Here is a 27,708-nt window from a genome sequence, read left to right on the forward strand (position 1 = left end):
AGTAGGATCAAATCCAGGGAACATTTATTCAAGATTTCGAACCACTTTTCCATGAATTTTGGATTGTTGTTTAGCCTATATAGCATTGGTCTTATAGCTAGTCTCAGGCCTCTGGGAATATGCTTCACACGATGATACTGTATAAGCGTCGTGGCATGTAGTCGCTGATTTAGTTCACGCCTAGTAAGGTATTCAAGTTGTTTTAATTGTTGTGTCACGGACCCTCCTTGTGCATCAAAAGTTTTTGATTCCTTGATGAGTTTATAAATTTGATTTGCCTCTTCTGCTGTGTATACCTTTGTGTTGGCTCTGTTATCTGTAATGGCCGCAATAGAATCGAACGACATCTTCAAAGTGGTGCTAGCGCCCTACGGTTGCAGTGTGACGTAAAATGAATATGGAAGGGTGCTGCACTCAATTCACATAAGTCAAAATGTTAATCCCGTATGTGTGCTATACTGGACTAGTGCCTGCAAACTATGTGAAATAAATGTATGTGGCCTGGTGTTGTGAGTCACCAGGACTCCAGTACGCACTACTTCAATACAATTATTTGGCATTAATACATTCTTTTTATTTAAACAAACAATGTTAAAGCAATCGTTTTGTTCACTTTGATATTTTACATTCCTAAAAACGATATATTCGTATCATTACTTTCACAGAAATGCAAACACATTCAATGGTTCGTACAACTTAAATCATAACGATTAATCTACACCCAATGCATTTCGGGGCAGGTGCCCCTTCGTCAGGGGTCTGTGTGTAGAAAAGAAAAAAGAAAAGAAAGAAAGAAATCTCATTACTCTTGATGCAAGAATGAAACTGAATACTTTGATACGAAGTTTCTGTGATCAAACAGCTTCTTACCACGAGTATGAAGGAACTATAAATTCCAATAGAACTTCATGAATTTGTGTTGTCTGGATAAGGGAAAACGATATAGGTTTTTTAGTATACATATCTATATATTGAAATAGTCGTCGTATGGGCCAAGATATTATGAAACTGTTACCTGAGTAATTAACTGTGAAAAAATCTGTAAAAAAAACGAAAACGAGGGGAATATATATGAGAAAAAACGTACATGGAGAACATTCAAACTTGTCAAACATGCTCATTAATTGAGCTCACCTGCGCAGTAGTCCAATGTTTTTCAAGAGTCTAAACAAAAAATAGAACCACAGTCAAGAACGCTGAATCAAGTTTGCGTGTGATCATGACTATTTCAATGAATTACATGGCGAGGGATTTACCTGCAAGCCTTAGCTGTTTTGTTTCTGTCTCGCCAGATTCTCAAAAACAAGTAATCCTGCCAATAAAAATAACAGTCTTTTAAACACTGGCCAGCGCATAGCTGTTTCAAAGTGACCGTAGTCGTCAGACCGCTGTCTGCCCTTACCGAAAAATAGCCGATCTGCCACCCGTAGTAGCGTTCTTCCCGAGTCTCATTACAAGCGATTAGTCCCTTCTCTAATTTAAATACGTTGACTCGCGCATGGATACAAACGAAGGACTTGCTTCGTGTTCCGTTCTTTCTACCAACGTCACAACCCGTCTTCACTCATTAGAGTCTCGAAAAATAAATATAAGTATAAGTTAACGAAAAATGTATACTATTCGCAATATATGTTATATTCTGCAAGTATGCAAAAAAGTATGCTGTTCGTCGTCCGTAAACTATTCCACGAAAAAATTAGCCGCCATGTTTGAATGGGAAGCAATACTGACTGCCGAATCTAGAAAGCATATATTGAAAAAGGAAAACAACAAAAGAAGTAAGAAAGAAGTGTAAGGGAGATTTGGAAAATCACTTACAAAATACTGTGTCAATCTCAGGTCATGACAGTTCCTGCCTATTTACATTCTCCAATACATGGTGTCACCAGTAAACAACAAGCTGCCTGTTGTGTTTCAACAGCCTGACGCTCTTTCGTATGTATGTATACCTATGTGTGGGTATCATTGTGTGTCAGGCAACCCGAGGGCTCCAGATGTGTATGTCTCATAGAAAACATGTGAGTTCCAGTTTATCATTCAATCCATTCGGAATGAGGGTTTGCAATTTGCGAATTAAAAAGTCTCCCTCTGGAGAAGTACTTTTGCATTGTTTACACCCAACCTTTGTGGAACTAATTCAATTATTTGAAATCTTAGTTGGGCAATAGAATGCCCCGCTTCAATCCAGTGCTTAGCCAGAGGTGAAGTCAAATTTTTGTTTCGGATACGACTTTTATGTTCCGAGAGTATATTCATGCATTGCGGCCGATTTTTATCGCATTTGCGATAAACCTTGGTAATACCAAGGTTTATCTGCGATAAAAATCGCCGCAACTCAGCGGTAAATTTTTGTCTCTAACCAAGCAATAGCGATAATTATCGCTATTGCTTGGTAATATGCCCCTAGGTGTCATACTTGACAAAAGACTCAACCTAATCTCACACATCAACTCCATTGTCAAGAACGCATGTTATCAGCTGCGCCTTCTGTTGGGGATTCGTCGGTTCTTCCCGGAGAAAGACCTAAAAACCTTGGTCCAATTGCTAGTTCTCTCTAGACTGGATTATTGTTACTCTCTTCTGACTGGCCTTCCCAAATCTCACCTCTCACCCCTCAAATCCGTCCTCCATTCAGCAGTCGCTTTATTTCAGGGTTCAAACGAGGCGATCACATCACTCCTATCCTGTCTTCTCTCCGATGGCTTTGCATCGAGGCTAGAGCTATTTACAAAACGGCTTGCATCACGCACAAAGCCTTGCATTCTTCCTCCACTCGCTATCTGGCGAATAAACTGAAATTGTCTGGAGGCTTGAGACCTTCTCAGAATGCGGAAAAGTTTCTGCTTGAGCCCCCTCCTTCAAAAGCGAAAAATTGTTGGCTCAATCGTTCTCCGGTAATGCCGTGAGAACCTGGAACTTCCTTCCGCCATTGCTCCGTGCCACCACCTCCACCCGGATCTTCAAAGCGTACCTCAAAACTCTTCTATTCCAAAGACACTTTCAGAACTAATTCCTTCATTCTCATACCCCGCCAGGAAGTTCGTTAGTCATTGTAAATTTGTAATATTTATTTATTTTTTTGTACATTCCTTACTTGCTGTGTTTGCTTTTGTGTTCCTCTTGCCTGCTGTGTGTGATTCTGTGGCCTGCTATTTTTGTACGTTCTATTTTGTAACATTTCTCTCATGTAACGTAACTGGTTCTATTGTACAGCGCTCTGACACCTTCGGGTAAAGTCTGCGCTTTATAAAAATGCATAAATAAATAAATAAATATCCATTAATGAGGATTTACATACGGGTCTAAAAGGTAAAATAAGCTCATATCTGGTGGATGGGGAGAATATGGAATCTCCCATAGAAACTGCGAGCCTCGCCTGCCAAGCTGGGGCAAAAGGTTGAGAGGTTTGTTTATCCCAACAGATGTATATTTACCGAGTAAGTGCTTTTTAAGAAAACCAGACCGTAGTCGCTTACTAAATGAATCAATGGTCACCTTCAAACGAAATGAAACTTTACATGCACCAGCAAGAGCTGAGAATAGTGTCTGTTCCTGCGTTTGTACACCAGAGGGCAGACTGTGCAAGATAGTCGCAAATGAGAAATCTTTTAAACAAAAAAGCTGGCTGCGGCGCCCTTCCTGTTCTTTAAACGGCATTCGAGAGAACAGGGAAGTGACTTTTTAACATTTAAGACTCTCTGGGTCTGAAGGGTAATTTCTCCATGATGCTTACGGCTAGACCGATGGAGGACTACATTTCAGCAGCTGCATACATGGGTGCTGTCTGCTGGCGCTGATCTGCCTCTGTTCTTACCCGTGTCAACCCTGCAGTTATAGACAAAAATAGGTTCTAGTTCCTCCTTAACTTGAATGCATACGATCAGGGCCTGTTCTAGGATTTACGGGGCCACGGGCCAAAAGGGAATGTGCGAGGCCCCGCCCCTCTAATTTACATAAGTGACACAGCTCAGGAATCTGCTTTGTGGATAGTCTTCCTGGGCCGCAGCTCCTCCTCTCAGCCATCTGCAAGCACCTCTTTTACAGCAAATATAAGGCTGAAGGTGTGAGAATTGCGTGTGGGCTGAAACTTCCCTTTAGCCCCCTTCCTTGTCCTCCCTTCAACCTCTGACCCCTGCTAACACACATCAACAACAAACACCATCATCCTAATGAGGCAGCTACACTGTCGGTGATTTAGGCAAGCTGAGGGATGTTTGTGTTCCGGGGCCAATCCCTGCTCATCCTGGTACTGACCACTGAACACAAAAGGGACGCCCTGCTGCCTCATATAATTCATTACCATCAGCAAGGGCACCAATTTCTCTCCACCCACGGCCCTATCAGAGCAAAGGCTCTGCGGCCAGAGCTGCTGACTTTGTAACTGCGGAAGGAACTCTCATTACATACACGATTGCCACATCAGCTGACGTGAACAGTTAAAAACATGCCAGAAATTCACTCTAGGAAAGAATTGTGACAAATGGCCACATGCATCAAGCATTTTTGGAGTCGCAAACGGTGCCATTCCTTAAAATCGGCCGTTTGCGATTCCAAAAATGCTTTTTTGAGATGCATCATTTGTTTTTGTTGAAAATCGCTAATTTTGCGATTTTCTGAAATGCGATTGCATTTAAGGAATCGCAATATTGCGATTCCTTAAATGCAATGCATCATTCTTTTAAAAATTGCGAATTTAAAGATTGCAAGTGCAAATTACCACGAGGTTGAACCTCATGGTAATTTGCGAAAAATGTTTAAAATGCTCAAATTAGCATTTTAAACACTGTCATGTTACAGACACACATGTCCTTAGGACATGTGTGTATGAAACATCCATTTTAAAATACATTTCAGGGGTGCCCCCCCCTGCACCCATGGAATGCATCAACATTTTGCGAATCCCAATTTGCGAATTCGCAATTACCATTGATTCCTATGGGCCTTTTGGCCCATAGGAATCAATGGGAATTGCGAAATCGCAAATTGGAATTCGCATAATATTTGCGATTCGAATCGCAAATATTATGCACTTTCAATAATGCATCCAATTTGCGATTCCTTATTTGCGATTCGGTAAAAATCGCAAATTTGGAATCGCAAAACGGGAGTTTGATGCATGCAAAAGCCCTTCCACCGCTGGCTTTTGACCAGGTTTCGTTTTAACTTGATCCATTTTTCATTGGGCAATCTTTCAGGGTGGTGTAAACCTGAAGATATGGCCCCATGCAACTGTGACAGCTTTTCAAACCAGGATACCATGCACTTTATAATGTTTTACACTGATATTAGGAAGAAGTTTTTAATTCCGCTCCTGAGAGGAAAGGGCTTTTTCTACAGGTTAGACCAGCCCTAATGTACCTTCAACTGTTAGACAATACCTGGAACATTTTTAATATCGCCAGTTTTCTTGTTGCTGCTGTTCGCCTTAGGAGAAAAAGATTCCCTTTAATGATTGAATCATGAACTTTTTTGAATTTTAACATTATGTAACTATTCTTATCGGATATATCTTTGGAGTTTTAAATTATTTATACATTTGTGTAGAAATTGTTTACATTTATGTTTCGCCCTCATGTCTTTTATTGTCTTGTGTTCTTGTGCTTTTAGGATTTTAATTAATCGAATAAAGTGGTTTGACTGACTGACTGACACTCTAGGAAAGTTCTCCAGAGCCATGAAGAGATTTATTCCTGTGATAGCCGCGCTCATTCAAACATTTAACCAATAATTGGTATTGTTTGTAGAATTGACCCATCAATTTTTACCAGTTTCTGGGTATCACCTGACCACCCAAAAGCACATCCACTTATCTCTGCCAGTCGCTCCACAAGAACGTTTTGCTCAATGGAGACTTCTGTGTCTTCTGACTCAAAGGAAAAGAACGGACAGATGTCAGGGGTGAAGCAGCAGCCTTGCAGACAAGGTGGGTCACCCATTGACACAGCCCAAAGGCTTGCCTTTTATATTGTGCATACATACAGATGCACCTAACAAACACCACTGCACACCCCCAACAAACAAACAGGAAGAGCGTTGATTGAAATATTGTGTGACATAAATATTGTGTTCTAGCTATGGTTTGCAGTAATATTGTCGCCTTGGATGTACATTTTCTATTACTAACCTTAATGAGTAGATATTTTTCGTACAGGATCTTTAGGCGACATTATGTTTATCAGACAATAATTAGTCCACAATAATCTAGCACATACCTAAACGAATCGTTGCACACTTGCCAGAAATCATAGATAAATAACCCTGTGCTACCGGAGGCATAGACTTGTGCATTTTAGAGCACCACAGGCGGATATGCCTCTGGGAGAACTAAGTGGAGTACCTCAAAGGAATGCTGAGTAATTTGCTTCATGTTAATACTTGGTGGTCTGACTTTAGGGGTGGGAACAAAATGTTCCTTGTTCTCCTTCTCCATGCGTGGAGACTCCCATCCTATTTAAACCTCTGTTGAAATCCATTTAACTGCTGTTCTCCCTCGTTGCAGGAGGTGGATGAATTCTTCGATCACGAACGCACTTTTCTGGTGGAATATCACAACCGCATTAAAGATGCCTGTGGCAAAGCCGACCGGGTCACGCGGACGCACAAACGTAAGTGAACCAGCTTAGAGAAGTGCAGGCTGGTGCTCAGAGACAGAATGGAAGATGCTGAATCTAAAGTAAAACGTAAATGTAAAATGTCTCGGACTGTCTCACTAAATATTAACTGGGGCGCCCGAGTACGTATTGACTCAAGAGAGCGACTGCACACTGAGGGGGTTATTTACGAGAGCCTTATGTCACTTTCACACCATGTAAATTGGTACATGCATCTTGAGTAAGCGCAAATCACTGCGTCTCCTTACTCATTGTCAAGGAGGTGTTCCATGGGCATTGCGGTGGGCGTTTCCACGCAACACCCATGGATTTTGCCGCTGCCTTAAATTTACATAATCATGTAAACCTAGGAAAGCGCCAAGCCCTTACGCCTCCCGAGGTGAGGAGTAAAAGGAGAAATATATTTATTTCTTCTAGTTATTTTCCTCTTTCTATGTGTGCACACAAAGAAAGATGAAAAATGCCTCTTAGGATTGTTTCTGTGAAGAGAGGACCCCCTTTGTGCACAAAAACAATCCTTCCATGCAATGGAGGCACGCTTGCACCACGGTGCAAGGATGCTCACGTTGGCGCTAGGCTACCAAAATGGCGCAGGCGGAGGGGAAAAGGGCAGGAATGCACTGTATTGCATAAATACAGTGCATTCTTGCCCTTTCACTTGACTTGATCGCTTCCCTATGCCAAAATCCCACAAAGGAGGGCCTGAGTGCTTAACGGATTGGTGTCAGTACAACGCGTTATTTTACAACGTATTCCGTTACAACGCGATTTTTACAACGCAAAAACCATTACAATGCATGCCATTACAACGCATGGCATTACATAGCAGATACTTTTACAACGCATGCCATTACATCGTAAGTATAGGTAAGTATATCTTTTTTTAAAAAAAAATGTAATAAAGTTAATTACATTAATTTAAATTAATAAAAATAATATAACATTTTTAAAACAGTAATTAATTAATTTAATTATAGTAATTTAATTAATATTAAAATTGATATTAATTTAATATATTTAAAGTAATATAATTAATGAAATATAAAAAAATTATAAATAGTAAATAATATAATGTAATTAATTACAATAAATATAATTATAATTTAATTAAATTATAAATAATACATAATATAATTATATTTAATATAATTAAAAGAATTTAATTAATTAAACATTTTTAAATAATATAATTTAATTATAATCGTTTATTAATACAATTAAATTAATAATTGTAAATATTGTTATTAATTTAATTAAATGAAATAAAATTAATTTAATTAATTTAATTTATATAAAGTCGTAATACCCCTGTACCCCAAAAAACAAACCCAGCCCTAAAACCTAAAAACACCCCTGTACCCCAAAACCCAAACCCTGCCCTAAAACCTAAAAACACCCCTGTACCCCCAAACCCAAACCCTGCCCTAAAACCTAAAAACACCCCTGTACCCCAAAACCCAAACCCTGCCCTAAAACCTAAAAACACCCCTGTACCCCAAAACCCAAACCCTGCCCTAAAACCTAAAAACACCCCTGTACCCCAAAACCCAAACCCTGCCCTAAAACCTAAAAACACCCCTGTACCCCAAAACCCAAACCCTGCCCTAAAACCTAAAAACACCCCTGTACCCCAAAACCCAAACCCTGCCCTAAAACCTAAAAACACCCCTGTACCCCCAAACCCAAACCCTGCCCTAAAACCTAAAAACACCCCTGTACCCCAAAACCCAAACCCTACCCTAAAACCTAAAAACACCCCTGTACCCCAAAACCCAAACCCTGCCCTAAAACCTAAAAACACCCCTGTACCCCAAAACCCAAACCCTGCCCTAAAACCTAAAAACACCCCTGTACCCCAAAACCCAAACCCTGCCCTAAAACCTAAAAACACCCCTGTACCCCAAAACCCAAACCCTGCCCTAAAACCTAAAAACACCCCTGTACCCCAAAACCCAAACCCTGCCCTAAAACCTAAAAACACCCCTGTACCCCAAAACCCAAACCCTGCCCTAAAACCTAAAAATACCCAAACACCCCAAAACCTATACATCAGTACCCCAAAACATATACTCCTATACTCCTACTTATTTAAAAAATTACTTTAAATAATATATTTAATTTATAATATTTAAAAACGAAATAATTATTTTTTTATAATTAATAATAATTAAATCAATTATAAAATATTAAATAAAATAAAAAATAAAAATTAAATACTTACCAATACTTACGATGTAATGGTATGCGTTGTATTAGCATCTGCTATGTAATGCCATGCGTTGTAATGGCATGCATTGTAATGGTATTTGCGATGTAATAGCTGCGTTGTAACAGCATTACGTTGTAAAAGATGCGTTGTAAGAGTAACACACCGTGCTTAACTGCAGCACCAAAGATGTTAGTGCACTGACAAATGTTTTCATGTTAAGGACATCACACTTGTGTAGAGCTGTGAAGAATGGTTTGTCAGGGATACAGGCATATTTTTGAAATCTACATCACCAGTGTTAATTCTTATACATTGTAAAATATCTTTCCTCAGAAAAAAGCACTCTGATGAAGTAAACATACCTCAACTCACATCAGAGAAACCGAATAGCCACCTACTGCCTTGCCAGAGATAAAAATACTGTGACTAACTGTGTCTCATTAAAGTTTAGTGAGATAAGTGCTCACTGCAGATATCAGTGTGTGACCTGCATTTCACAAGCTCGAATCTGACAGAGCAAGTATGCGTTTCATCCTTCTGGGGTCGATAAGCAGGTCACCATTCTATATAATAATAATAATAGTTGTTACAGCGCTACAAAATAGCATAACTGTGGAGACAGGTGCAGTAAATAAGTTATTAGATGGTGATGACACTGGAATGACATCATACAGATTGCTTCCTTATACACAAAATTGTAGAGGTGGGGAAAGCTGATCCCTGGAGAAAAAAAACACAAGAGAATTTTTGGAAAGGAGATTGGAACTCACATATAGAAACATGGGCTATCCCTAGACAGATTAAAATAACTTAACAGTGCAACCAGTGAAGAGTCATTCACTGGAGATTAGACACAAATGTGCCCAAGGAGGCTGACAAGTCTTTTTTCACTTACAGATTTGGCAGAGGATTACATTCCCATCTCGTCTGCCCTCAGTGGATTGGGTGTACAGGAAGTGAATGACCTGAAGGTGTGAGTATCTTATCTCACTTGGCTTTCTTCTGGTTTTGAGTACTTCTTTTGGACAGGATATGCATAAGGCGCTTTGGGGCACATGCATCCTGGTTTCATTTTGCGATTACCGAATAGCGATTTTTAAGAAACCGCTATTTGGTAATCGCAAAATGGAGTGCAACAAAGCATAGAGCTAATAGCGATTCTCTAATTGCGATTCCTTAAGAATTGCAAATGCAATTAGGGAATTGCTATTTGCAATTGTGACTTCATTCTTTCCTATGGACCTAAAGGTGAGATGAGAAAGGTCTTGCATTACCTAAATTGCGATTATCTTATTGGTGATCGCAAATTAGGTAATGCAAAGGCACCTCTAACAAAAAAAGGTGCATATGTAAGGCACACACATGCCATAAGGGCATGTGTGCGCCAAATGGCACTCTGAAAAATGTAGTTTTGTGCATTTTTAAAAGTATGCACATGGTTAACATCAACTTGAAGTTGATGTTAATTAGCGTTCCCTAAATGCACAGTTCACATTTAGGAAAGGCATTAGGGAATCGCAAATTGAGATTCCCTATTTGCATTCGCAATTCAGGGAATTGCAAAAAATTGTGATTACCTAAATTGCGAATCCAAAAACGTTTCATGCATTGGGAAAGGCCATTTTGCGATCGCAAGTGGCTGATTTTTGCGAATCGATCTGTTTGTGATTGCAAAATAGCTTGATGCATGTACCCCTATATTTAAATGCGTCATGCGTGCCTGTGTCCATTTTGGAGTCAAGAATGCCTGTCATGCAAAAAAGCGCCAAAAAACACAACTGCAGCAAACAGCAGCTGCTCGTCTTCTGGTTGTTTGTGTTGTTCTCATGCTCTGGTGCGAAATCTTTGCCATAAATTGTGCATAGTTACATGACATATTGTAATAGTCATTTCAGGAGTATTGCAAATTAAGTGTAACAAGAAACTGCACGAGTTTACACCAGTGTAACAAAAATTTCACTTGAGCCTCATTAGGAAAGCCTGATGTTGACACTGTGAGAGTAAACGTTTCAAACAGGACCAAGACAAATATCACTCATTAAGAAGGGATGCAAAATCTAACTTTCTAGGCCAGGGAGAGGCTATGTACTGGAAAATACCTAGAACTCAGTCTGAAAAGATAAATGTAGGGAATAACTCTCTGGAGGTATAACTCCACCCTACGGATACTGTGCTGGAGAAAGTCACTCTGGTGTATTCTCCTCCAGGTTCAACATTTACTCCACCGTAGCTCCACAACAGGCTTGGGTGCGTAAGTTAGTAATGTCAAGTTATTCTCGCCCCCAGAGCAGAATGTTTCATGGGCACTGATTTCAAACGGTTTGTGTCTACCACAGCTAAAAATGCCATAGGTAATTTCTCTGAATGATAAAGTGATTAATCTCTACCGGTATCGAATGGGGCCTATGTATATTGCACCCTAACTTGGTACCTTTTGTAGGTCAACAGGCCATATATCCTGCCTCTAAGTATTTCACCTCCACTAAAGTTCCAATATTACTCCAGAAGAAATTATATATTTCTTCATTTAGACTAGAGAAGGCATATCATTAGTCACCCAATGTGTAAGGTCACATGAAGGGCTGGTGTTTAGTAGTATGAAGTCAATAATGACAGTGCAATACTTTACAATATGGTATCAATACATATTGTATTATGCTTTCTATGAATATCATTTGATTCCATTAGGGTTTTCGATATTTTTCTGAAGTAAAAAGCAGTTCATCATAGCTCAGTTATGTCTGCAAAACCTTTGTCAGATCTGTCATCCTTAGGGTGGTCTTCTCCCAAACGATTTGCCTGCTTACTTCCTCTTTTTGCTGTATTTTTAGTTGGCCTTTGGACTCTAGCACTTGTTAGCAGTGGTAAAGTGCTCAAAGTGATTTAGCTTCTGATGGTAACATGAGTGTATACACAATTGGCATATTTAGTTTACTCATAAGTCCCTTGTAAGGTGGTATACCATTTCCACAGGGCTGTAATCTAAAGGCTGCTAGTGGGCCTTCAGAACTGAGTGTGCCATCCACACAAGTAACCTTTCAAACCTGTCTCAGGCCAGCCATTGCAAGACTTGTGTGTGCAGTTTTCTACCACTTCGACTTGGCAATTAAAACTGCTACTTGCCAAGCCTTAAACACCCCTTTTATTAAACATAAGTCACCACTTTGGTAGGCCTTAGGTAGCCCTAACGGCAGGGTAAAAGGTAGGACATGTACTTTTAAGTTTTATGTGTCCTAATAGTGACAAACACCCAAATTCATTCTTTCACTCCTGTGAAGCCTATTTCTCTCATAAACTAGCATTGGGAATTCCTTAAAACACATTTATGCTTTAATTTCTGATAATAAAGGAGTAGCTGTATAATGCTTCATATCTTTGGAATGGTAATGATAAATCCTCTTTACTGGTAAGTTGTATTTAACATTACTGTTTTAGAAATTACACTTTTAGAAAGTGAAAAAAGGAAAAAGAATGTAAACAATGTCAAAAACTCACCCTCCGTACAGAGATCTTGGCTTAAATCCATAGTTTCTTTGCTCACTACACCATTCCAGTTTGGACTCAGCCATATGCAAATCAGTCTTGACCCTGCTCCCTATGGGAACAGTCCAGCCTGAACTGCCAGGCCCTCCCGTGACCGGAAACAAGCATCCTGAAACCGGTTTCGGGGTATCACCCCACATCAGCCAGGATAGCTTGACTCCGGTGGCTTGGTGAGCATGGGACCCACGTCTAGGTATACATGTCCCTGTTAGGGTAACAAATGCAGAAAGAACAAGTGATGGACGGAATGCTGAACAATGTGAAACACTTCTCCTTGTACAGACATTTGGGCCTAAATCCATTGTTTTTTATTCATCACACCATTCCAGTTTGGACCCAGCCGTATGTCAAACAGTTTTGACCCTGTTCCCCATGTGATACTCCAGCCCGAACTGCCAGGCCAGGTCTTCTCCGGACCGTAAACAAGCATCCTAGGCCCAGTTTTGGGGTATTATTCTATATCAGCCAGAATAGCGACTCCAGTGGCATGGTGAGTATGGGATCCAGGTCTGGCAATACCCTTCCCACTTAGTACAACATATACAAAAAGAACAGAGATCTGGGCCTACATCCATTATTATTTGTCGCACCACACCATTCCAGTTTTGACCCAGGCATATGCAAATCAGTCTTGACTCTGCTTCACATGGGCGCACCCCACCCCGAACTGCCAGTCAAGATCCTTCAAGGACTGGAAGTAAGCATCTTTGGACCTTTTTCGGGGTATCACCACTCATCAGGTAGGATAGCTTGACTCTGGTGGCATTGTGAGGACAGGACCGATGTCAGGGAATACCCATCCCACTTAGGGCAACAAATTCAAAAGAACAAATGATGGACAGAATACTGAACAATGTCAAACACTCACCCCCAGTTCAGAGATCTAGGCCTAAATCCATAGTTGTTTTGCTGACCACGCAATTCCAGTTTTAACCCCCAGCCATATGCAAATCAGTCTTGACCCTGCTCCACATGGAAACAGTCCAGCCAAACTGGCTACATTGAAACTGGGGTGGCATGGTAAGCAGATCTCTGTACTGGGGTGTTTGACATCATTCAGCCTTCCGTCCATCAGTTGTTCTTTTTGCACGGTGATACCCCAAAACCGATCCTTGGATGTTTGTTTCTGGTTCAGAGAGGACCTGGCCTAGACCCCTCTTACCTGAACCCAGAGTGACTCCAAGGGCTTGCTGGCTTACTTCCTGTTCTGAAGTCTCAAGGCCATCAAAGACTTCCTTAAACCATCTGCCATCTGTGAGTCCTGCCCAGCCAAGTGGTGCCAGTCCAGCCCTGTGTCCTTGAAAGGTTACTTCTGCTGTCCAGAAGCATCAACATCGATGCAGTGACGACTTTGCACTGATCAGAACAATCGCATTGACCTTTAATGCAGGAGTCAATCGACAACCTTGATTCAATGGACTGCACAGCTCGACGATCGTTGACTGCGCGGCTTGACAATGACGCATCACCTGCATCATAAAGGGGATCATAGATCAAGCGTTCATTGACTGCACAGATCAGCAACTTAAGAATTGCCTGCATTAACGACGATGCATCGACTCCTCTGCTTCTCACATCAAGTCTTCGACCTTGACGCTTCCTCCATCCAAGATACTTTTTCAGCGGGACCCGCGTAATCCTGTAGCTGGCCTGCCCTCTATTGCAGTCAGTCTGAACTTTGGATTTATTCCAGTCCAGATTGACCTCAAGTAACCCCTACCCGCTATTTGCTTCTAAGCACTACTTTTTTTATTTATGCTTTATAAAATTCATAACTCCGGTTCTACTCATTGATTGTTTGTCGTTTTGGTCTTGTTTGACTCATACAATTATAATCTCTTTTTCTGGCCCTGTGTGGAGTATTTTTGTAGTGTTGCTCTGAGTGTGTGTATGTGTGTGTGTGTGTTGCACAAATATTTTACACATTGCTTCTGTATATATGCCTGACTGCTCTGTTCCAGCTACCAGAGGGTGAGCACGGGCTATCCGTTAGTTTGCATTCAGCTTACCCTGACTAGAGTGGTGGTCCCTGCTTGTACAGGGTGCATACTCTGATAACCAAAAACCCAATTTCTAACAACCCTCTAGTCTTCAGATGGTTGTAGACACCATTCAGAGCCACCAGGCTTTTTTTTAAATTCATCTGAACCGATTCCATCTCAATTCAGCATCCTGGGTTTATTAGGGCTGTGTTACATATTAATTTAGGAAAGCTTTCTTAGTCTTCACAGAAACACATCTATGGAGTATGACAAATTTTTCAAGACCTGCTTACTGGTGAAAAAAGCATCTCAGACCCATAATTCGACATAGGTACACATTGTCAGTTCAGGATAAGTAGATAATTTGGTAATTTGTCTCTGAATGTGACTAGAAGAACAACTCTCTGCCTAAATAGATTTGAGATTTTGCATCACTACTCCTAGTGGACCCTGGGTTACTTTCTGGTCAAAGAGGTTTCTTTCCAGCCACCTCATCTTAGTTCTTAATCAAAAAAGATTCTTCGGTAATGCAGATATTGATTTTTAGGATCATTTAATTAGCCTATTTTCGACTCAAGGGCTCCCAATAAGTGTTTCTGATAGACCTGGTAATGGTTGTTACCTGCCCCACTGGAGTTCCAAGTTCTCAAATCCCACCACTGGACAATTACTTTAATTGCAGAAGAAATGTCTGGAAGAAACTGAGGGGAGGGGATGAGGAATTGCCAGCAAATTAGGGCATGATATTTCAGTCCTCCCAGGTAATTCCTTATTCTTAGGTAAGGCAATACCCCTGAGTTACCGGTAACGCCAGCATTGCTGACACTCGGGAGACAGAGTTTCTCATTGAATTACTGGGGCACTCAGAATGAGAACCAAATAGGGTAAGGCTTTGTGAGTGTGCTGTATTATCATTTGCTTGTAGAAGAAAGCAAAACGCTTATGAAAACAAGAACGCTCCATTGAATTGACCTACTAGCCAAGAATCTCACAATGTAGTTTACAATACTCCCACGTTTTACAGTGGGTTTCACTGTTACTCCATGCACAATGATTGAAAAAATAGAGTAACATGGAAGAAATCAGGACAAATATGCCTACAACATTTAGTCTAAGGGAAATCATCCCTTAATTATTATGTTCAAGTATGCATGGCTGTATATTCACATGCTGAACATACTCCTGTCATTTAGTCTTTGGCTCAGACATTTGCAAGTTGTTTTTCTTCGAAGATGTGGTGGGACTCTTGATCTAGGTGTCCATTGTGCATGGGCACCGACTCCATGTTAGATTCTTTTTTTTCTGCCATTGGGTAAGGACATGCACCGATTGGACTCAAGAGTTTGTGTTCTGAACACGTTTTCGGAGGCCCTATTTAGTTATTTTTTAATTTCATCATGCCAATTTCAAGCAAACTCTGGTCTTTTCATCTCCTTGATATGTAAACAACTTGGGTAGCATCAAAGATCTGGATTGATGTACTGGGTATCTAGGGTCTCGCTCTCCTCGAGGGGCGAGAACCACCTCCAGTGCTTCTTCACCAGAGAATGCAGGTTGGGTGATGGACCAGACACCTATTCAAAAGTGCCCTTGCTTCAATTTCAAATATTTGTCGGTAGACCAGCATGAGGTGTGCAACTTGCACCCATACCACAACCATGATTATGCATTCTGTGTGTCATACCTCGCATTCATATCCAAGAAGACCGTCAGGTTTTAAATGGAATGGCACTGGACACACCAGAGGATGTACCATCAGAGCACCTCAATGTCCACAGGCATCTTCGGGTAATAAGATCCTCTCAAGTCCAAAGAATAATATGGTGGCTCTTCTGGTCTTCCAGTTGCAGAATCCTCTTCCTTTCCGGACAGTGTCATCAAGTTACTCCAACCATGAGGAGATGGAGGATGAAGAATGTGAAGCTGGCACCGAAGACTGTCCGTTATTCCCAGCCGAGGTTCCTGAGTCTGTCTTCAGCCCCAGAGGTCAATATCACCAAGCCAGGCTCCAAACGAAGTCCCACACCAAGGTAAAGCACAGTTCCCAAGGGAGTGGGGCATTGTGCCCCAAGTGTGGGTGCAGAGAAGAAGAAAGTCAGGGCTCTCGTCTGCCACTATAAGCCATTGAGCACGAGCTGCTCATTGCTGCTGATCACCACTGGTCCTATCTGAAGCAAGCACCAACGGTTCTATCTGTGCCTGTGCACAAAACCCTGTCATCACCATTACCCACCTTGACGTTGAAGCCTTCAGTGATGCCAAAGCTGAGAGGGAAGCTGACCTTGAGGCCTCAGAAAAAATTATAAGATGAGAACTTAGGGTCTCTGATCCCTGAGAAGCTATAACAAGAACTTGATGCAAGACAGAAGTGCCTGTTTATCCACTCAATTACAGGTAAAATAACAGTGAAACAATTTCTTCTGTAGCCTCAAGAACCTCTTCCTCGCAAGTGGAGACTAATGGTCCTGGACAAAGCCACTAGTCATCTTCCTTTGCCACAGAGCCCACCTTTACCTCCACCACCACACCAGTGCCTCCGTCAGAGTTGCCTGATGGGACCCCTCTTTTCAGAATCAGCTACATGCAACCCTGATGGGCCATTTGACTGCTATGATCAGCCCTCAGGCCAAGGCCCTACAGATGATCCATGAGATGGCTGTAATGTGGATCCTCTAGGTAACTGCTCATTTACAGAGAGATGGCATTCACAGCTTTCTCTACCACAACAATTGGCTGATCAAGAGCAGCAGCAAACTGCAGTATCTAGCTCATTCACAAACAGCAGTGTCCCTGTTCCACATCATGGGGTTCACCATAAACACCACCAAGTGCCACCTCCAGCCTCTGCCGATCCAACCGTTCCTAGTATCCGTTCTGGACACAGTCACTGGGGCAGGTAACCAAACCGGCAGAGTCTCAGCCTCTCAGTTGCTGCCACTTCTTTATCAGCCCATTCATCAGCTCACGGTGTGCGCTCTCATGTGCCTTCTATGAATTATGGCCTCATGCATCACCATTGTTCATTGGTCCTAAGCAGAGGGTCACTTGGGAGATGTAGTGATGGTACAAGCCAAGGCTCACTGCCCTCTGTAATGGTGGAAGAGTAGTAATGTGCTGCAAGACAGGCCATTTCCAATCCCAGTAACATTGGTGACCATCACCACAGAAGCCTCTCCTACAGGGCGAGGTCCACATTTTGACAACAGGACTGCAATTTACTAACTACAGGCGCAGGCTGGCACACACTTCCCTTGCCTGTCTCATACCACAGGATTCGCACTGGGCACTCAACCACCACATTCACCTCATCACATTGTATCTCCTGGGGTGGACAATGACTTTGCAGACTTGCTCAGCAGGATGCATCAACAAGCCCATGAGTTGGAACAAACCCCTAGATCCTACACAGGCACTCCCAACACTAGGGAACCCCCCCTAGATAGGCCTGTTTGCAACCCCAGAAAACACAAAATGCTCAAACTTCGCCTCCAGGTACCCACACGCACTGTCAATAGGCAATGCCCGATGGGTGAATTAGGTCGGGATAAATGTCTATGCTTTTCCACCTCTCTCACAGGGGCAAACATCACTAACCATGGGGAGAGGATTTATCCTTACAGGTAGAGCGGTCGACCTTGGAGCTGGGGCACCGAATTCCAGTTTCGGCAACAGCGCTCAAAATCCTGTGATCTTGGGCAAATAACGTAATCTTCCTGTGCCTAATAAAAATGAGTCTGTCCATCTGTAACGAAACTGGTGCCCATGTAAAGCGATCTGATACCCGATGTCTCGGGTCTAGTTTGCACTATATAAAACTCTTAAAAAAACAAACATCATTCTGGTAGTACCAGCCTGACCTAGACAACCCAGGTACTCCACTCTCATGGAGATGTCCATTAACCCTCCCAAGAGACATCCACTCAGGCTGGACCTTCTCACCCAGAGGCAAGGTTAAGGGAGGTATATGTACCTCAGACAGCTAGGCCTTGCAATATGTCACCTACGGTCCTAGAATTCGGGACCTCAGCCTTCCCCAGGAATATATGTCTATCTTAATGGTAGCCCAACAGACCACAACACAGGCTTGTAGTGCGAAAAAAGTAAAAGGATTGTTCACCACTGTATTTCCAAGAACCTCGACCCTCTAAAACCTACTGTATAAGATAGTATTGCCTACCTTTAGCATTTGCAGAAAAATGCATACCTACACCTCCATCTGGTTACACTTAGCTGCAGATGCAGCCTACAAGCAGAATAGGAAACACTCATCACTCTTTAGAATTCCAGGGATTACGGCCCTCATGAAGGGTCTTAAGAGAATGATTCCCTAAGAGTGCCTCCCGCTGCCGTCTGGAATCCAAATGTAGTCTTCACAAGGCACCTGGGACCACCATATGAACGTCTACAATTTACGGATGTACGTTGTTACGACGCGTGGTATTACTATGCGAACCGTTACAACGCGTATTTTACAATGCAAGTCGTTACCACGACTTGCGCTGTAGGGTTGCGGACTTAAGAATAGTTTATTTTACTATTCCAACACCAGCCTACGTACAGTAGGGAAGGTGTTGGAATAGTAAATCTACTATTCCTTGTCCTTTAGTGCCCTCCAGCGCAAGTCGTGGTTACGACTTGCGTTCTAAAATACGCGTTGTAACGGTACTGCGGGGTAACATCCGCGTCGTAAAGGATGTTCCCCACAATTTACAGAACTGCAGGCAGTCACTTTGCAAGACACCTTCATCCAGGTCCACAAGGGTGAGGTTCTTCTTAGAACCAAGCCTAAGTTCCTCCCTAAGGTGGTATCACCCTTCCACCTTAACCAGACCATAGAGCTCCCATTTTTTTTTTCTGCAACCAATTCTGTTGTGTAGAGGGTACTCCATCACCAACCCAGACATAACTAGATGGTTAGTCAAGTGAATTCAAACCTTTTATCATAAGGCAAAAAATATTCTGACTGCCTCACCTAAAGCGCGCTCCACCTGCAAGAAAGGAGTGACAATTGCCTTCCCATGAAACACAACACACTTTTACAAAGCACTACTGTGCGGACATTTAAGTCCATCACTAGGCGTTAGGTGTAAAAAACATTGTTTCAAACATCTGTATCATCCACACGATAGCCATCACTTCTGGAGGGTGCTGATTTACAATCTACGCTAATCATGCTATCTACAGCCACAGATGTGACCAACAGAAAATGCTACTTATCATGTAAGAATCTGTTCATAGCCTGTAGTTCTATAGATTCATATGTGCCTGTCCTCCCACCTCAGAAGATCCTTCTTTTGCCGGTGTCTTGCTTACTGTATTTCGCTGTACATTGCGCTTGAAGCACCATATTTATGTTAACACTCCATACATATTCTCACCTACTGTGTGAAAACAATGTAAGATGGAGCCTTTTCCCAGAGTACACCAAGAGGAGGAGTCACACCACATCTTGTGACCCGAGAGATTTCTTCACAGAAAAACAACTTACAAATATCCAATCCCAGTAGGTTAAAGGAGTGTGTTAAGCATCTACCAACCCATACCCTACAAACAGATGCTTACATAGTAAGTGTCACTTTCCTCCTAATGAAGATACACACGTTTATTCCATGTGAACTGAAACCAGTTTAACAAGCATTGGCAAAGCCAACATGTCTCGCCTATGGGAGAGCTATTGCCTTTGTCAATGTTTTTCAGCCATGTTGTACAGCAGCCCAATTGAAAGTTAGGAAAAAAGTACTATGACATGGCCAGGGCTCATAACACTTTTTTTCTAGCCGGAGGGGCGGGTAAACTACAAAATGTGGGAGGGAGTGGGAGAGATAGGGCTGGCAACAAAACGTGGGAGGGGGTGTGAGGGATGGGACCAGCAACACAATGCGGGAGGGGCATGAGATGGATGGGTCAAGTGACACAATGCTGCAGGGAGTGAGGAGGACAGTAACAATGTGGGAGGGCTACTTGAGGCATCACTATGAGGGAGGGACGGGAGAAGCATCACAATGTGGGAGGGAGAGGAGAAGTACCACAAAGTCAGAGTGGGAGGGATGGATGGGAGAAGCAGAGAATCAGCACAGTACATTAGGGGGTGGAAGGGACGGGGCAACAGCAACAATGCAGGTGCGGGGCGGAGCAAGCGACAGGGAAGGCAAATACAATGGAGAAATCAACACCGATGGGCAAGCAAAAATGATAGAGCAAGCGACTAACAGAAATAAAAGGTGCTTCCGAAAGTGCGAGCAGTGGAAGGACACACTGGAACTTGGAAGCATTACTTGGGCCAAGGTCCAGGGAAGGGACAAACAAACCAAGAGGAATTGAAGCTAGCATGTGCAAAGGGAAGGGAAATGAAAGTCACGATGAAGCCAACCAATGGTAAACGATGAGTGGGCTCTAAGTCCCCTGTAAGCTAGCAAATGTCGTGCAAGCGACAGCGCATGCACTGTCTCAGGCAGGATCTAAAATTGATGGATGTTAAAATCCTAAACTACCAGTTAAGTCATCTGAAAATAGTTGGGCAGTTGCCAAGTTGTTTTAACATCAAAAGTTTGCATTTTATGTACTCGTTAGAGGTATATTTCACTTTTTGGCTTAACCTAGTTAAACTTTCAGTACTTTGACCTTGAATTCTTCATTACATTGTGCAAGTAACAATCACCAGAAAAGACCCCACACATGGAATAAAATGCTTCCTTCATAAGCAGCTCAATACTAACATAAACGAATGTTGTGTACACTGTCCTATCCCTATGTGACCTAATCTGCACTGGAAGAACGAATCTAAAGGCCCAAAAAACTGAATGAGCCAGCATTGATCAGAAATTTGATGTAACATTTTGATAGCCCCATGTTCAGCCATTTCATAGAGAAAGAACACACTTAAAAAGGTTTCAAATGTGCAATTATGCAAAAGATAAATCCAAACCTAGGAGACGGCAATCCTACTAAAGAGACAAGCCATGATTTTACCCAAACTTCGAACAACAGACAGCCGATTTAACAAAAGTACAGAATATCATTCAAACAGCCAGAATACTGCATTAAGGAGAGCCAACACTGATGATTTCTCACAGGGATTTAGACAATGAGGTACTAGTAACTACCACTTCATACCTATCACATAATGCAACCTCAGACCATACAACTGATTTAACTCAGATCAGTGGAGAAGTGGGGCTCACCGGTTAGAGGAGGCCGTCCCTGATGCAGAGGTCAGACCCAGGACCAGGGTTCAATCCCCGACGCGGCAGGGCCTTGAGCTCAAAATGTCCACGGACTCGATAATTCTCACCTCGGTGCCTACTCAAATCGTGGGTTCACACTCTGCAACTCTGGGCAATAGCTTGCTAAATCTCCACTACGGCCCCACCGTGATGGGATGCCTGGTCTTCACCTTGGGGATGCCCAGTAGGGGTAATCTCGCAGGGAAAGACCAGGAAGGGTTCCCAAAGCAAGCGCCTTGAGACCTTACGGTGAAAAGCGCTATATAAGAACGTATGATTTACGATTTACGATCCTGGAATACAGCCCGGCTACCGCTCTAGTGGCACAAATAGAAAATATATGAAGATCTACAAGGGAGTAGCTAGCAGAGCAGATGTTAGACCGACAAATATCATGGATTTCATATCAAAACCCATTCTACCTCAATAAGGCTCTGTCCCCCAAATCTTCTGCAATGTCACCCAAAAACACATAAGCAAGACATCAGCCCCAGCATTCATGACATTAAAAATGGTCCCCGCTGAATATATCATGTGAAAAAGATGGGGTTATGATGGATGAAAAATAAAAACACAACTGTGATTTTACTAATAAGGCTCTCTGTAATACAGATTTTGTATGTTTCAATAAAAAAAGAGTTTAAAACAAAAATGGTCCCCGGTTTAATGATTGTTGTTTGCACTGTGAATGGGCAAGAACTGTTACAGTAAATAGGAAATTTAAATCTGCAAGTGCATCGCCTCCTTTAACAAAGTTATGGGTTAAAAAAAGCCAGTCCCCTTTAATACAAAGCAACACTAGCCAAAAAACGGAATGTTGCTATGACAACAGCAATGTGCTACAGCATTGATGAGAAAAAGAACTGCCACCTACGCTGGGATTATTCTTGCAGGGTAACAATGGAGCAGCAAGACTTAGAGAGGAGAAAGAATCTGAAAAATCAAACTGGAAAATCTATCAAGTAAAGCAATGTGTACCCCATCCAGGGTCGGACTGTGAAAACAAATATGCCTAGGCACCAGGGCAGGACTGGCGTAATGGACATCAGGAGGGAGGCTGAAGGCTAGAGGGGAGGGGACTGATTTTGTAAGGAGGGCTGCAAAAACAGGCCCCCAGTAACAAAACCAATAGGACTGTCCAGCACAATGACTCACTTTTCACTCTCAAAAACTCAGCAAAGTTCCTTGTAAACCCAACAGTTTTCCTGCAATTATAAAAGAGTCAAGATTGAGGTCTCTGGTGGTTTATCTTCCTGTTGGAGAGAGATCGGAGTATTATCTATTGCAAGTTCTGACTCCTCTACGGTAGCACCGAGGGTTAATATGCCTGCTGCAAAGCACTTGTACCATACAGATCACAGAACTGTATTTACTTTGCATAGCTCAGTGGGTTACCGCTTTTGTCGCAGAGGTACATTAGTGCATAACTTACAATCGCAATAAATCTAGCACCTTGAGCTATGACCTGCCATCAAAGAGCTGCATGCAAACTGCATGGTTCGCGTTTGGAAGTTATGTTTTTTCCCCCAGTCTACCATTATCCTAATACTGCGAAAATTGATTTCTTTGGGTAGGAAAACATTCTTATAAGAAAATCCAACCACTGTGTTACGTTTTGAATCCTGGGTTTGCGCTTTTTCAGATCTTTCAAAATGCCTACCAGAATTGATGGAATGTGAATCCTACACCTTGTAGTCGCTTTTGTCTTGTATAACATTTTCTAAACACTGATTTATACACGCATGATTCATTGTCTCTGTATGTGGGCATGATGTAAAGTGCTCCAAGTCCCTACAATGGTATGAGAGGCGCTATAAAACAAATGAAATAAATGTTCAAGTTCAAGTTCATAAATTTGTATAGCGCACTACTCACCCAGAGGGTCTCAAGGCGCTTGGGGAGGAGGGGGGGTACTTACTTATCAAATATCCAAGTTTTAAGTTGTTTTCTGAAGGAGAGGTGGTTCTGTGTAAGGCGGAGGTGGGTGGGGAGAGAATTCCATGTTTTGGCCGCTAGGTAGGAGAAGGATCTTCCCCCCATGGTGGATCTGTTGATGCGCGGAATAGCGGCTAGGGCTTGATTGGACGAACAAAGTTGGCGGGTGGGGGTGTAAAAGGACAGGCGCGTGTTGAGGCATTCGGGTCCCAGGTCGTAGAGGGCTTTGTGAGCGTGGGTGAGGAGTCGGAACGTTATCCTCTTGTTGACGGGGAGCCAGTGGAGGTCTTTCAGGTGACCAGAGATGTGAGCTTGGTGGGGGATGTCGAGTATGAGTCTGGCTGAGGCGTTTTGGATGCGTTGGAGTTTTTTCTGTAGTTTGGCTGTGGTTCCGTAATCCAGTCGGCTTGTGACCAGTGCATGGGTAACCGTTATTCTTGTTTCGGTGGGGATCCAACAGAAGATTTTTTTGAGCATGCGAAGGATGTTGAAGCATGATGAGGAAACAGCGTTGACTTGTCTGGTCATTGAGAGGGAGAAGTCCAGGATGAAGCCCAGGTTGCTTGCGTGATCCATGGGTTTGGGTGCGTTTCCCAGGGCCGGTGGCCACCATGAGTCGTCCCAGGCAGAAGGGGATGATTTTAAAATGAGGACTTCCGTTTTGTCCGAGTTCAGTTTTAAGCGGCTGTTCTTCATCCATTCGACCACTTCTTTCATCCCGTCGTGTAGGTTGGTTTTGGCGGAGTTTGGATCTTTGGTGAGGGAGAGGATCAGCTGGGTGTCGTCTGCGTAGGAGATGATGTTGAGGTTGTGTTGGCGCGCGATAGAAGCGAGGGGGGTCATGTATACTTTGAAGAGGGTGGGACTGAGTGATGATCCTTGTGGTACGCCGCAGATGACTTCGGTGGCCTCTGATCTAAAAGGGGGGAGGCGGACTCTCTGGGTTCTTCCGGCGAGGAACGAGATGATCCAGTCCAATGCTTTTCCTTGTATTCCGACGTTGTTGAGGCGTTGTATGAGGGTGCTGTGACAGACCGTGTCGAAGGCTGCGGAGAGGTCAAGTAGGATGAGGGCGACTGTTTCTCCGTTGTCCAGTAGTGTTCGAATGTCGTCTGTTGCTGCGATGAGGGCAGTCTCGGTGCTGTGTTTGGCTCGGAAGCCGGACTGTGAAGGGTCGAGGGATTTGTTGGATTCGAGGAAGGTGGCGAGCTGACTGTTGACGGCTTTCTCAATGAATTTGGCAGGAAATGGGAGGAGCGAGATGGGGCGGTAGTTCTTAAGTTCAGTGGGATCTGCTGTGGGTTTCTTCAGAAGGGCGCTGAGTTCGGCATGTTTCCAGCTTTCCGGGAAGGTGGGGGAGTTGAGGGATCAGTTGATGACGTCTCGGAGATGGGGTGAGATGATGGAGTCTGCTTTGTTGAAAATGTGGTGGGGACATGGGTCGGTAGGCGATCCTGAGTGGATGGAGTTCATCAGGTGGATGGTGTCTTCAGTGGTGATTGGGTCCCAGGCGCAGAGGTTGTTGGAGGGAGGAATTGGTTTGGGGGTGGGTGGGGTGGATTGGTCTCTGGGCTGGTTTTCAAAGCTGTTATGTATGTCGGCGATTTTGTTGTGGAAGAAAGAGGCTAGGGAGTCGCAGAGGTCTTGGGATGGGGTGATGTCGTTGGTGCCGGCGGTGGGGTTGGTAAATTCTTTGATGATGTTGAAGAGTTCCTTGCTGTTGTGGGCGTTGTTGTCACGTCGATCCTTGAATGCTGATTTCTTGGTGGAACGGATCAGTTGGTGGTGTTTGCGGGTGGCGTTCTTGAAGGTGGTCAGGCTGTCATTGGTTGGGTTTTTTCTCCAGGCTTTCTCGAGGGTACGACAGAGCTTTTTGGATGTCTTAAGGTCATCATTGAACCAGGGGGCTTTTTTGCTACTTTGCTTGATTTGATGATTTTTCAAGGGTGCTAGTTTGTCGGCGCTGTGGGTGATCCATTGTGTGAGGTTGGTGGCAGCTTGGTTTAGGTCCGATGTTTTGGCGGGAGGGTTTTTGTGAAGCGAAGTAAAGAGCTGGTCGGTGGTAATTTTGTTCCAGTTTCTTCGGGGGATTGGTTGAGGGAGGTTGTGGGTCGTGGTTTTTTTGTAGTTGAAGTGAATGCAGCTGTCCAGTGGAGCGCTGTAGTGTGGTTGAAGGAGATGTGCTTGCTGGAGGTGAAGATTGGGTCGAGCGTGTGTCCGGCATAGTGGGTGGAGGTATCAACAAGTTGTTTTAGTCCGAGATTGGCTAAGTTGTCCAGGAGGGTGGTGGTGGGGCTCTGGAAAGATGGCGGGCAGTGTTGAAGGGTGATAGTGAGGGAAACATTGAAGAGCCCCAACAAAACTGTTGTATCCTGGTGCACTAAAAGCTCATCATTTACTGTGCCCTAAAAGCAAATACAATTGAATATATAATAAAATGTTTTGTAGAATGCAACATTTATGTAATTTTTTCCAAACGTTTCTTGCGGAGAGAACACCTCCTGCTCCATGTCCCCTCTGTAGTGGTCAGGCTCACTTGCTGCGTTTGCTCGCAACACACCGTAATGGGGATGGACACAATTTGCCAGGGATGCTTTAGGTTACCAGTTCGGCCCTGTCTGGCACCAAATTAAAAGTGCCCCATTTAGCAAATGATATATCTAAACAATCATTGGCATAGCCAATAGGTCTTGCCTTTGGGACCTCTTAGGATTGTGAATTGTTTTTAGCGACGCTTTACAGCTTCACTAACATACTATGGTGTCACCCCAAAAAATTAAGTTGATGTATCCTTCACTTCCCTAATGAAAATACAATTCTGCCTTTTACTCTCAAGAGCACTCAAGTTTTTTGTTGGTAGGAGAGTTAGCCAAGCCGGACAGTTCCAACTGTATCCTTTGCAGGACACTTGAAAACACAATGTTGATGTTTGAGCAACTAGCTGGCAGACATGAATGTGGAGTTACCCTTGTGGGTTTCCGTGAGTCAGATCAGGTTCTCTTGATGAGTCCCTTTATCTTCTGAGCCCTGCTTAACCCCATCCTTGCTGTCCACAAGTGCAACAAAGGCACACCTGTGTGCAGGAGGAGCCCTGTATTCATGTCCTCTACATTTGAGGCAAAAAACACTCCTATATTTCTGAACAATTTGTGTAAAAACGTTAAGGTAACATGTCGTTCCTGCTTATATTTTGCATGCTTTACATAATCTTGCATTGCCCATGAGTGTTTGCTCTTTCCATGATATTGTTACTTTAGTTGTAGCTAAAGACAGTGAAAGTTTCTCTCAGTGGGGCAGAAAGGGGTTCAGGGGGGAGAGAGGATGTGGCACTATGGCCAGAGCTACCGAATTTAGAACTAGGGTACCAGGATCAGGCTTCAGGACCAGTCCACCAGACCACTCTTCTGAGGGAGCACATTCCCCCACTAGACCTTAGAAGACACCACTAGACCATAGAAGCCCTGGTCTCTTAGCACCAGCAGGTGGACCATCCTGGTGGACAATGAGTTAGCCTTGAAGTCCAGTCCACCACAATCCATACCGAAGTACACCTCCAGTCTTGCGGGCAGGCCTACAAAGCAGCCCACAGTGTTCCCATGCAACCCCCACAGTCTTTTATGCATTGCTAGATTTACAAGGGAATGTATCAAAATCTTACGCCTCTCCAGGGAGGCACAACAAGGAGAAATATATTTATTTCTTCCTGGTTTTTTTCTCTTTCAATATGTGCAGCACACATAGGAGGAAGAAGCCTCTCAGGATTGTTTTTGTGTAGGAAGGGGCCCCTTCCTGCACAAAAACAATCTTGCATGCAACGGAGGCACCCTTGCACCATGGTACAAGGGTGCCTGCGTTGGCGCTAGGCTGACGAAACGGCACCAGCACAGGGAGAAAAGAAAGGAATGCACTGTATTGGATACACACGGTGCATTCCTGCCCTTTCTCTGTGACGAACGGCAGCACAGCAAAGTAACTTGCTTTGCAGGCCCTGCACCACCATTTCCTATACATGCCCCTGCGTTTGCAAACTTCACAGTCTCTGTGCTTCATGCACAAGCACTTTTAACATGTGCTGTCTGCTTTGGGGCAACTGCAATTATGAATCAATGGAGGACAAAATTATGTTGCAGTGTTGACTAAATTATGCAGCAAAGAAAGGCTGCAGCGTAACGTGGAACATTTTCTGATACTTTATTATTTTTACT

The 27,708-nt window shown here is 43.2% G+C and overlaps 1 protein-coding gene across 2 annotated transcripts in view; it reads left to right on the forward strand.

Annotated features, from left to right (window-relative positions):
- Nucleotides 1-27,708, forward strand: part of SNX32 (sorting nexin 32) — a 305,491-nt gene that overhangs the window by 150,986 nt on the left and 126,797 nt on the right. For both annotated transcript variants that reach the window (XR_015299987.1, XM_086938325.1), the window contains exons 7-8: nt 6,500-6,605; nt 9,718-9,793. Coding sequence is in view for 1 of the 2 variants with exons in the window: in XM_086938325.1 (XP_086794451.1) it covers nt 6,500-6,605; nt 9,718-9,793 (182 nt within the window). In the remaining variant the exon portion in view is untranslated. The remainder of the gene's footprint in view (nt 1-6,499; nt 6,606-9,717; nt 9,794-27,708) is intronic.

This window comes from Lissotriton vulgaris, chromosome 9 (assembly GCF_964263255.1).
Source record: "Lissotriton vulgaris chromosome 9, aLisVul1.2, whole genome shotgun sequence".
Classification (NCBI taxonomy): Eukaryota; Metazoa; Chordata; class Amphibia; order Caudata; family Salamandridae; genus Lissotriton; species Lissotriton vulgaris.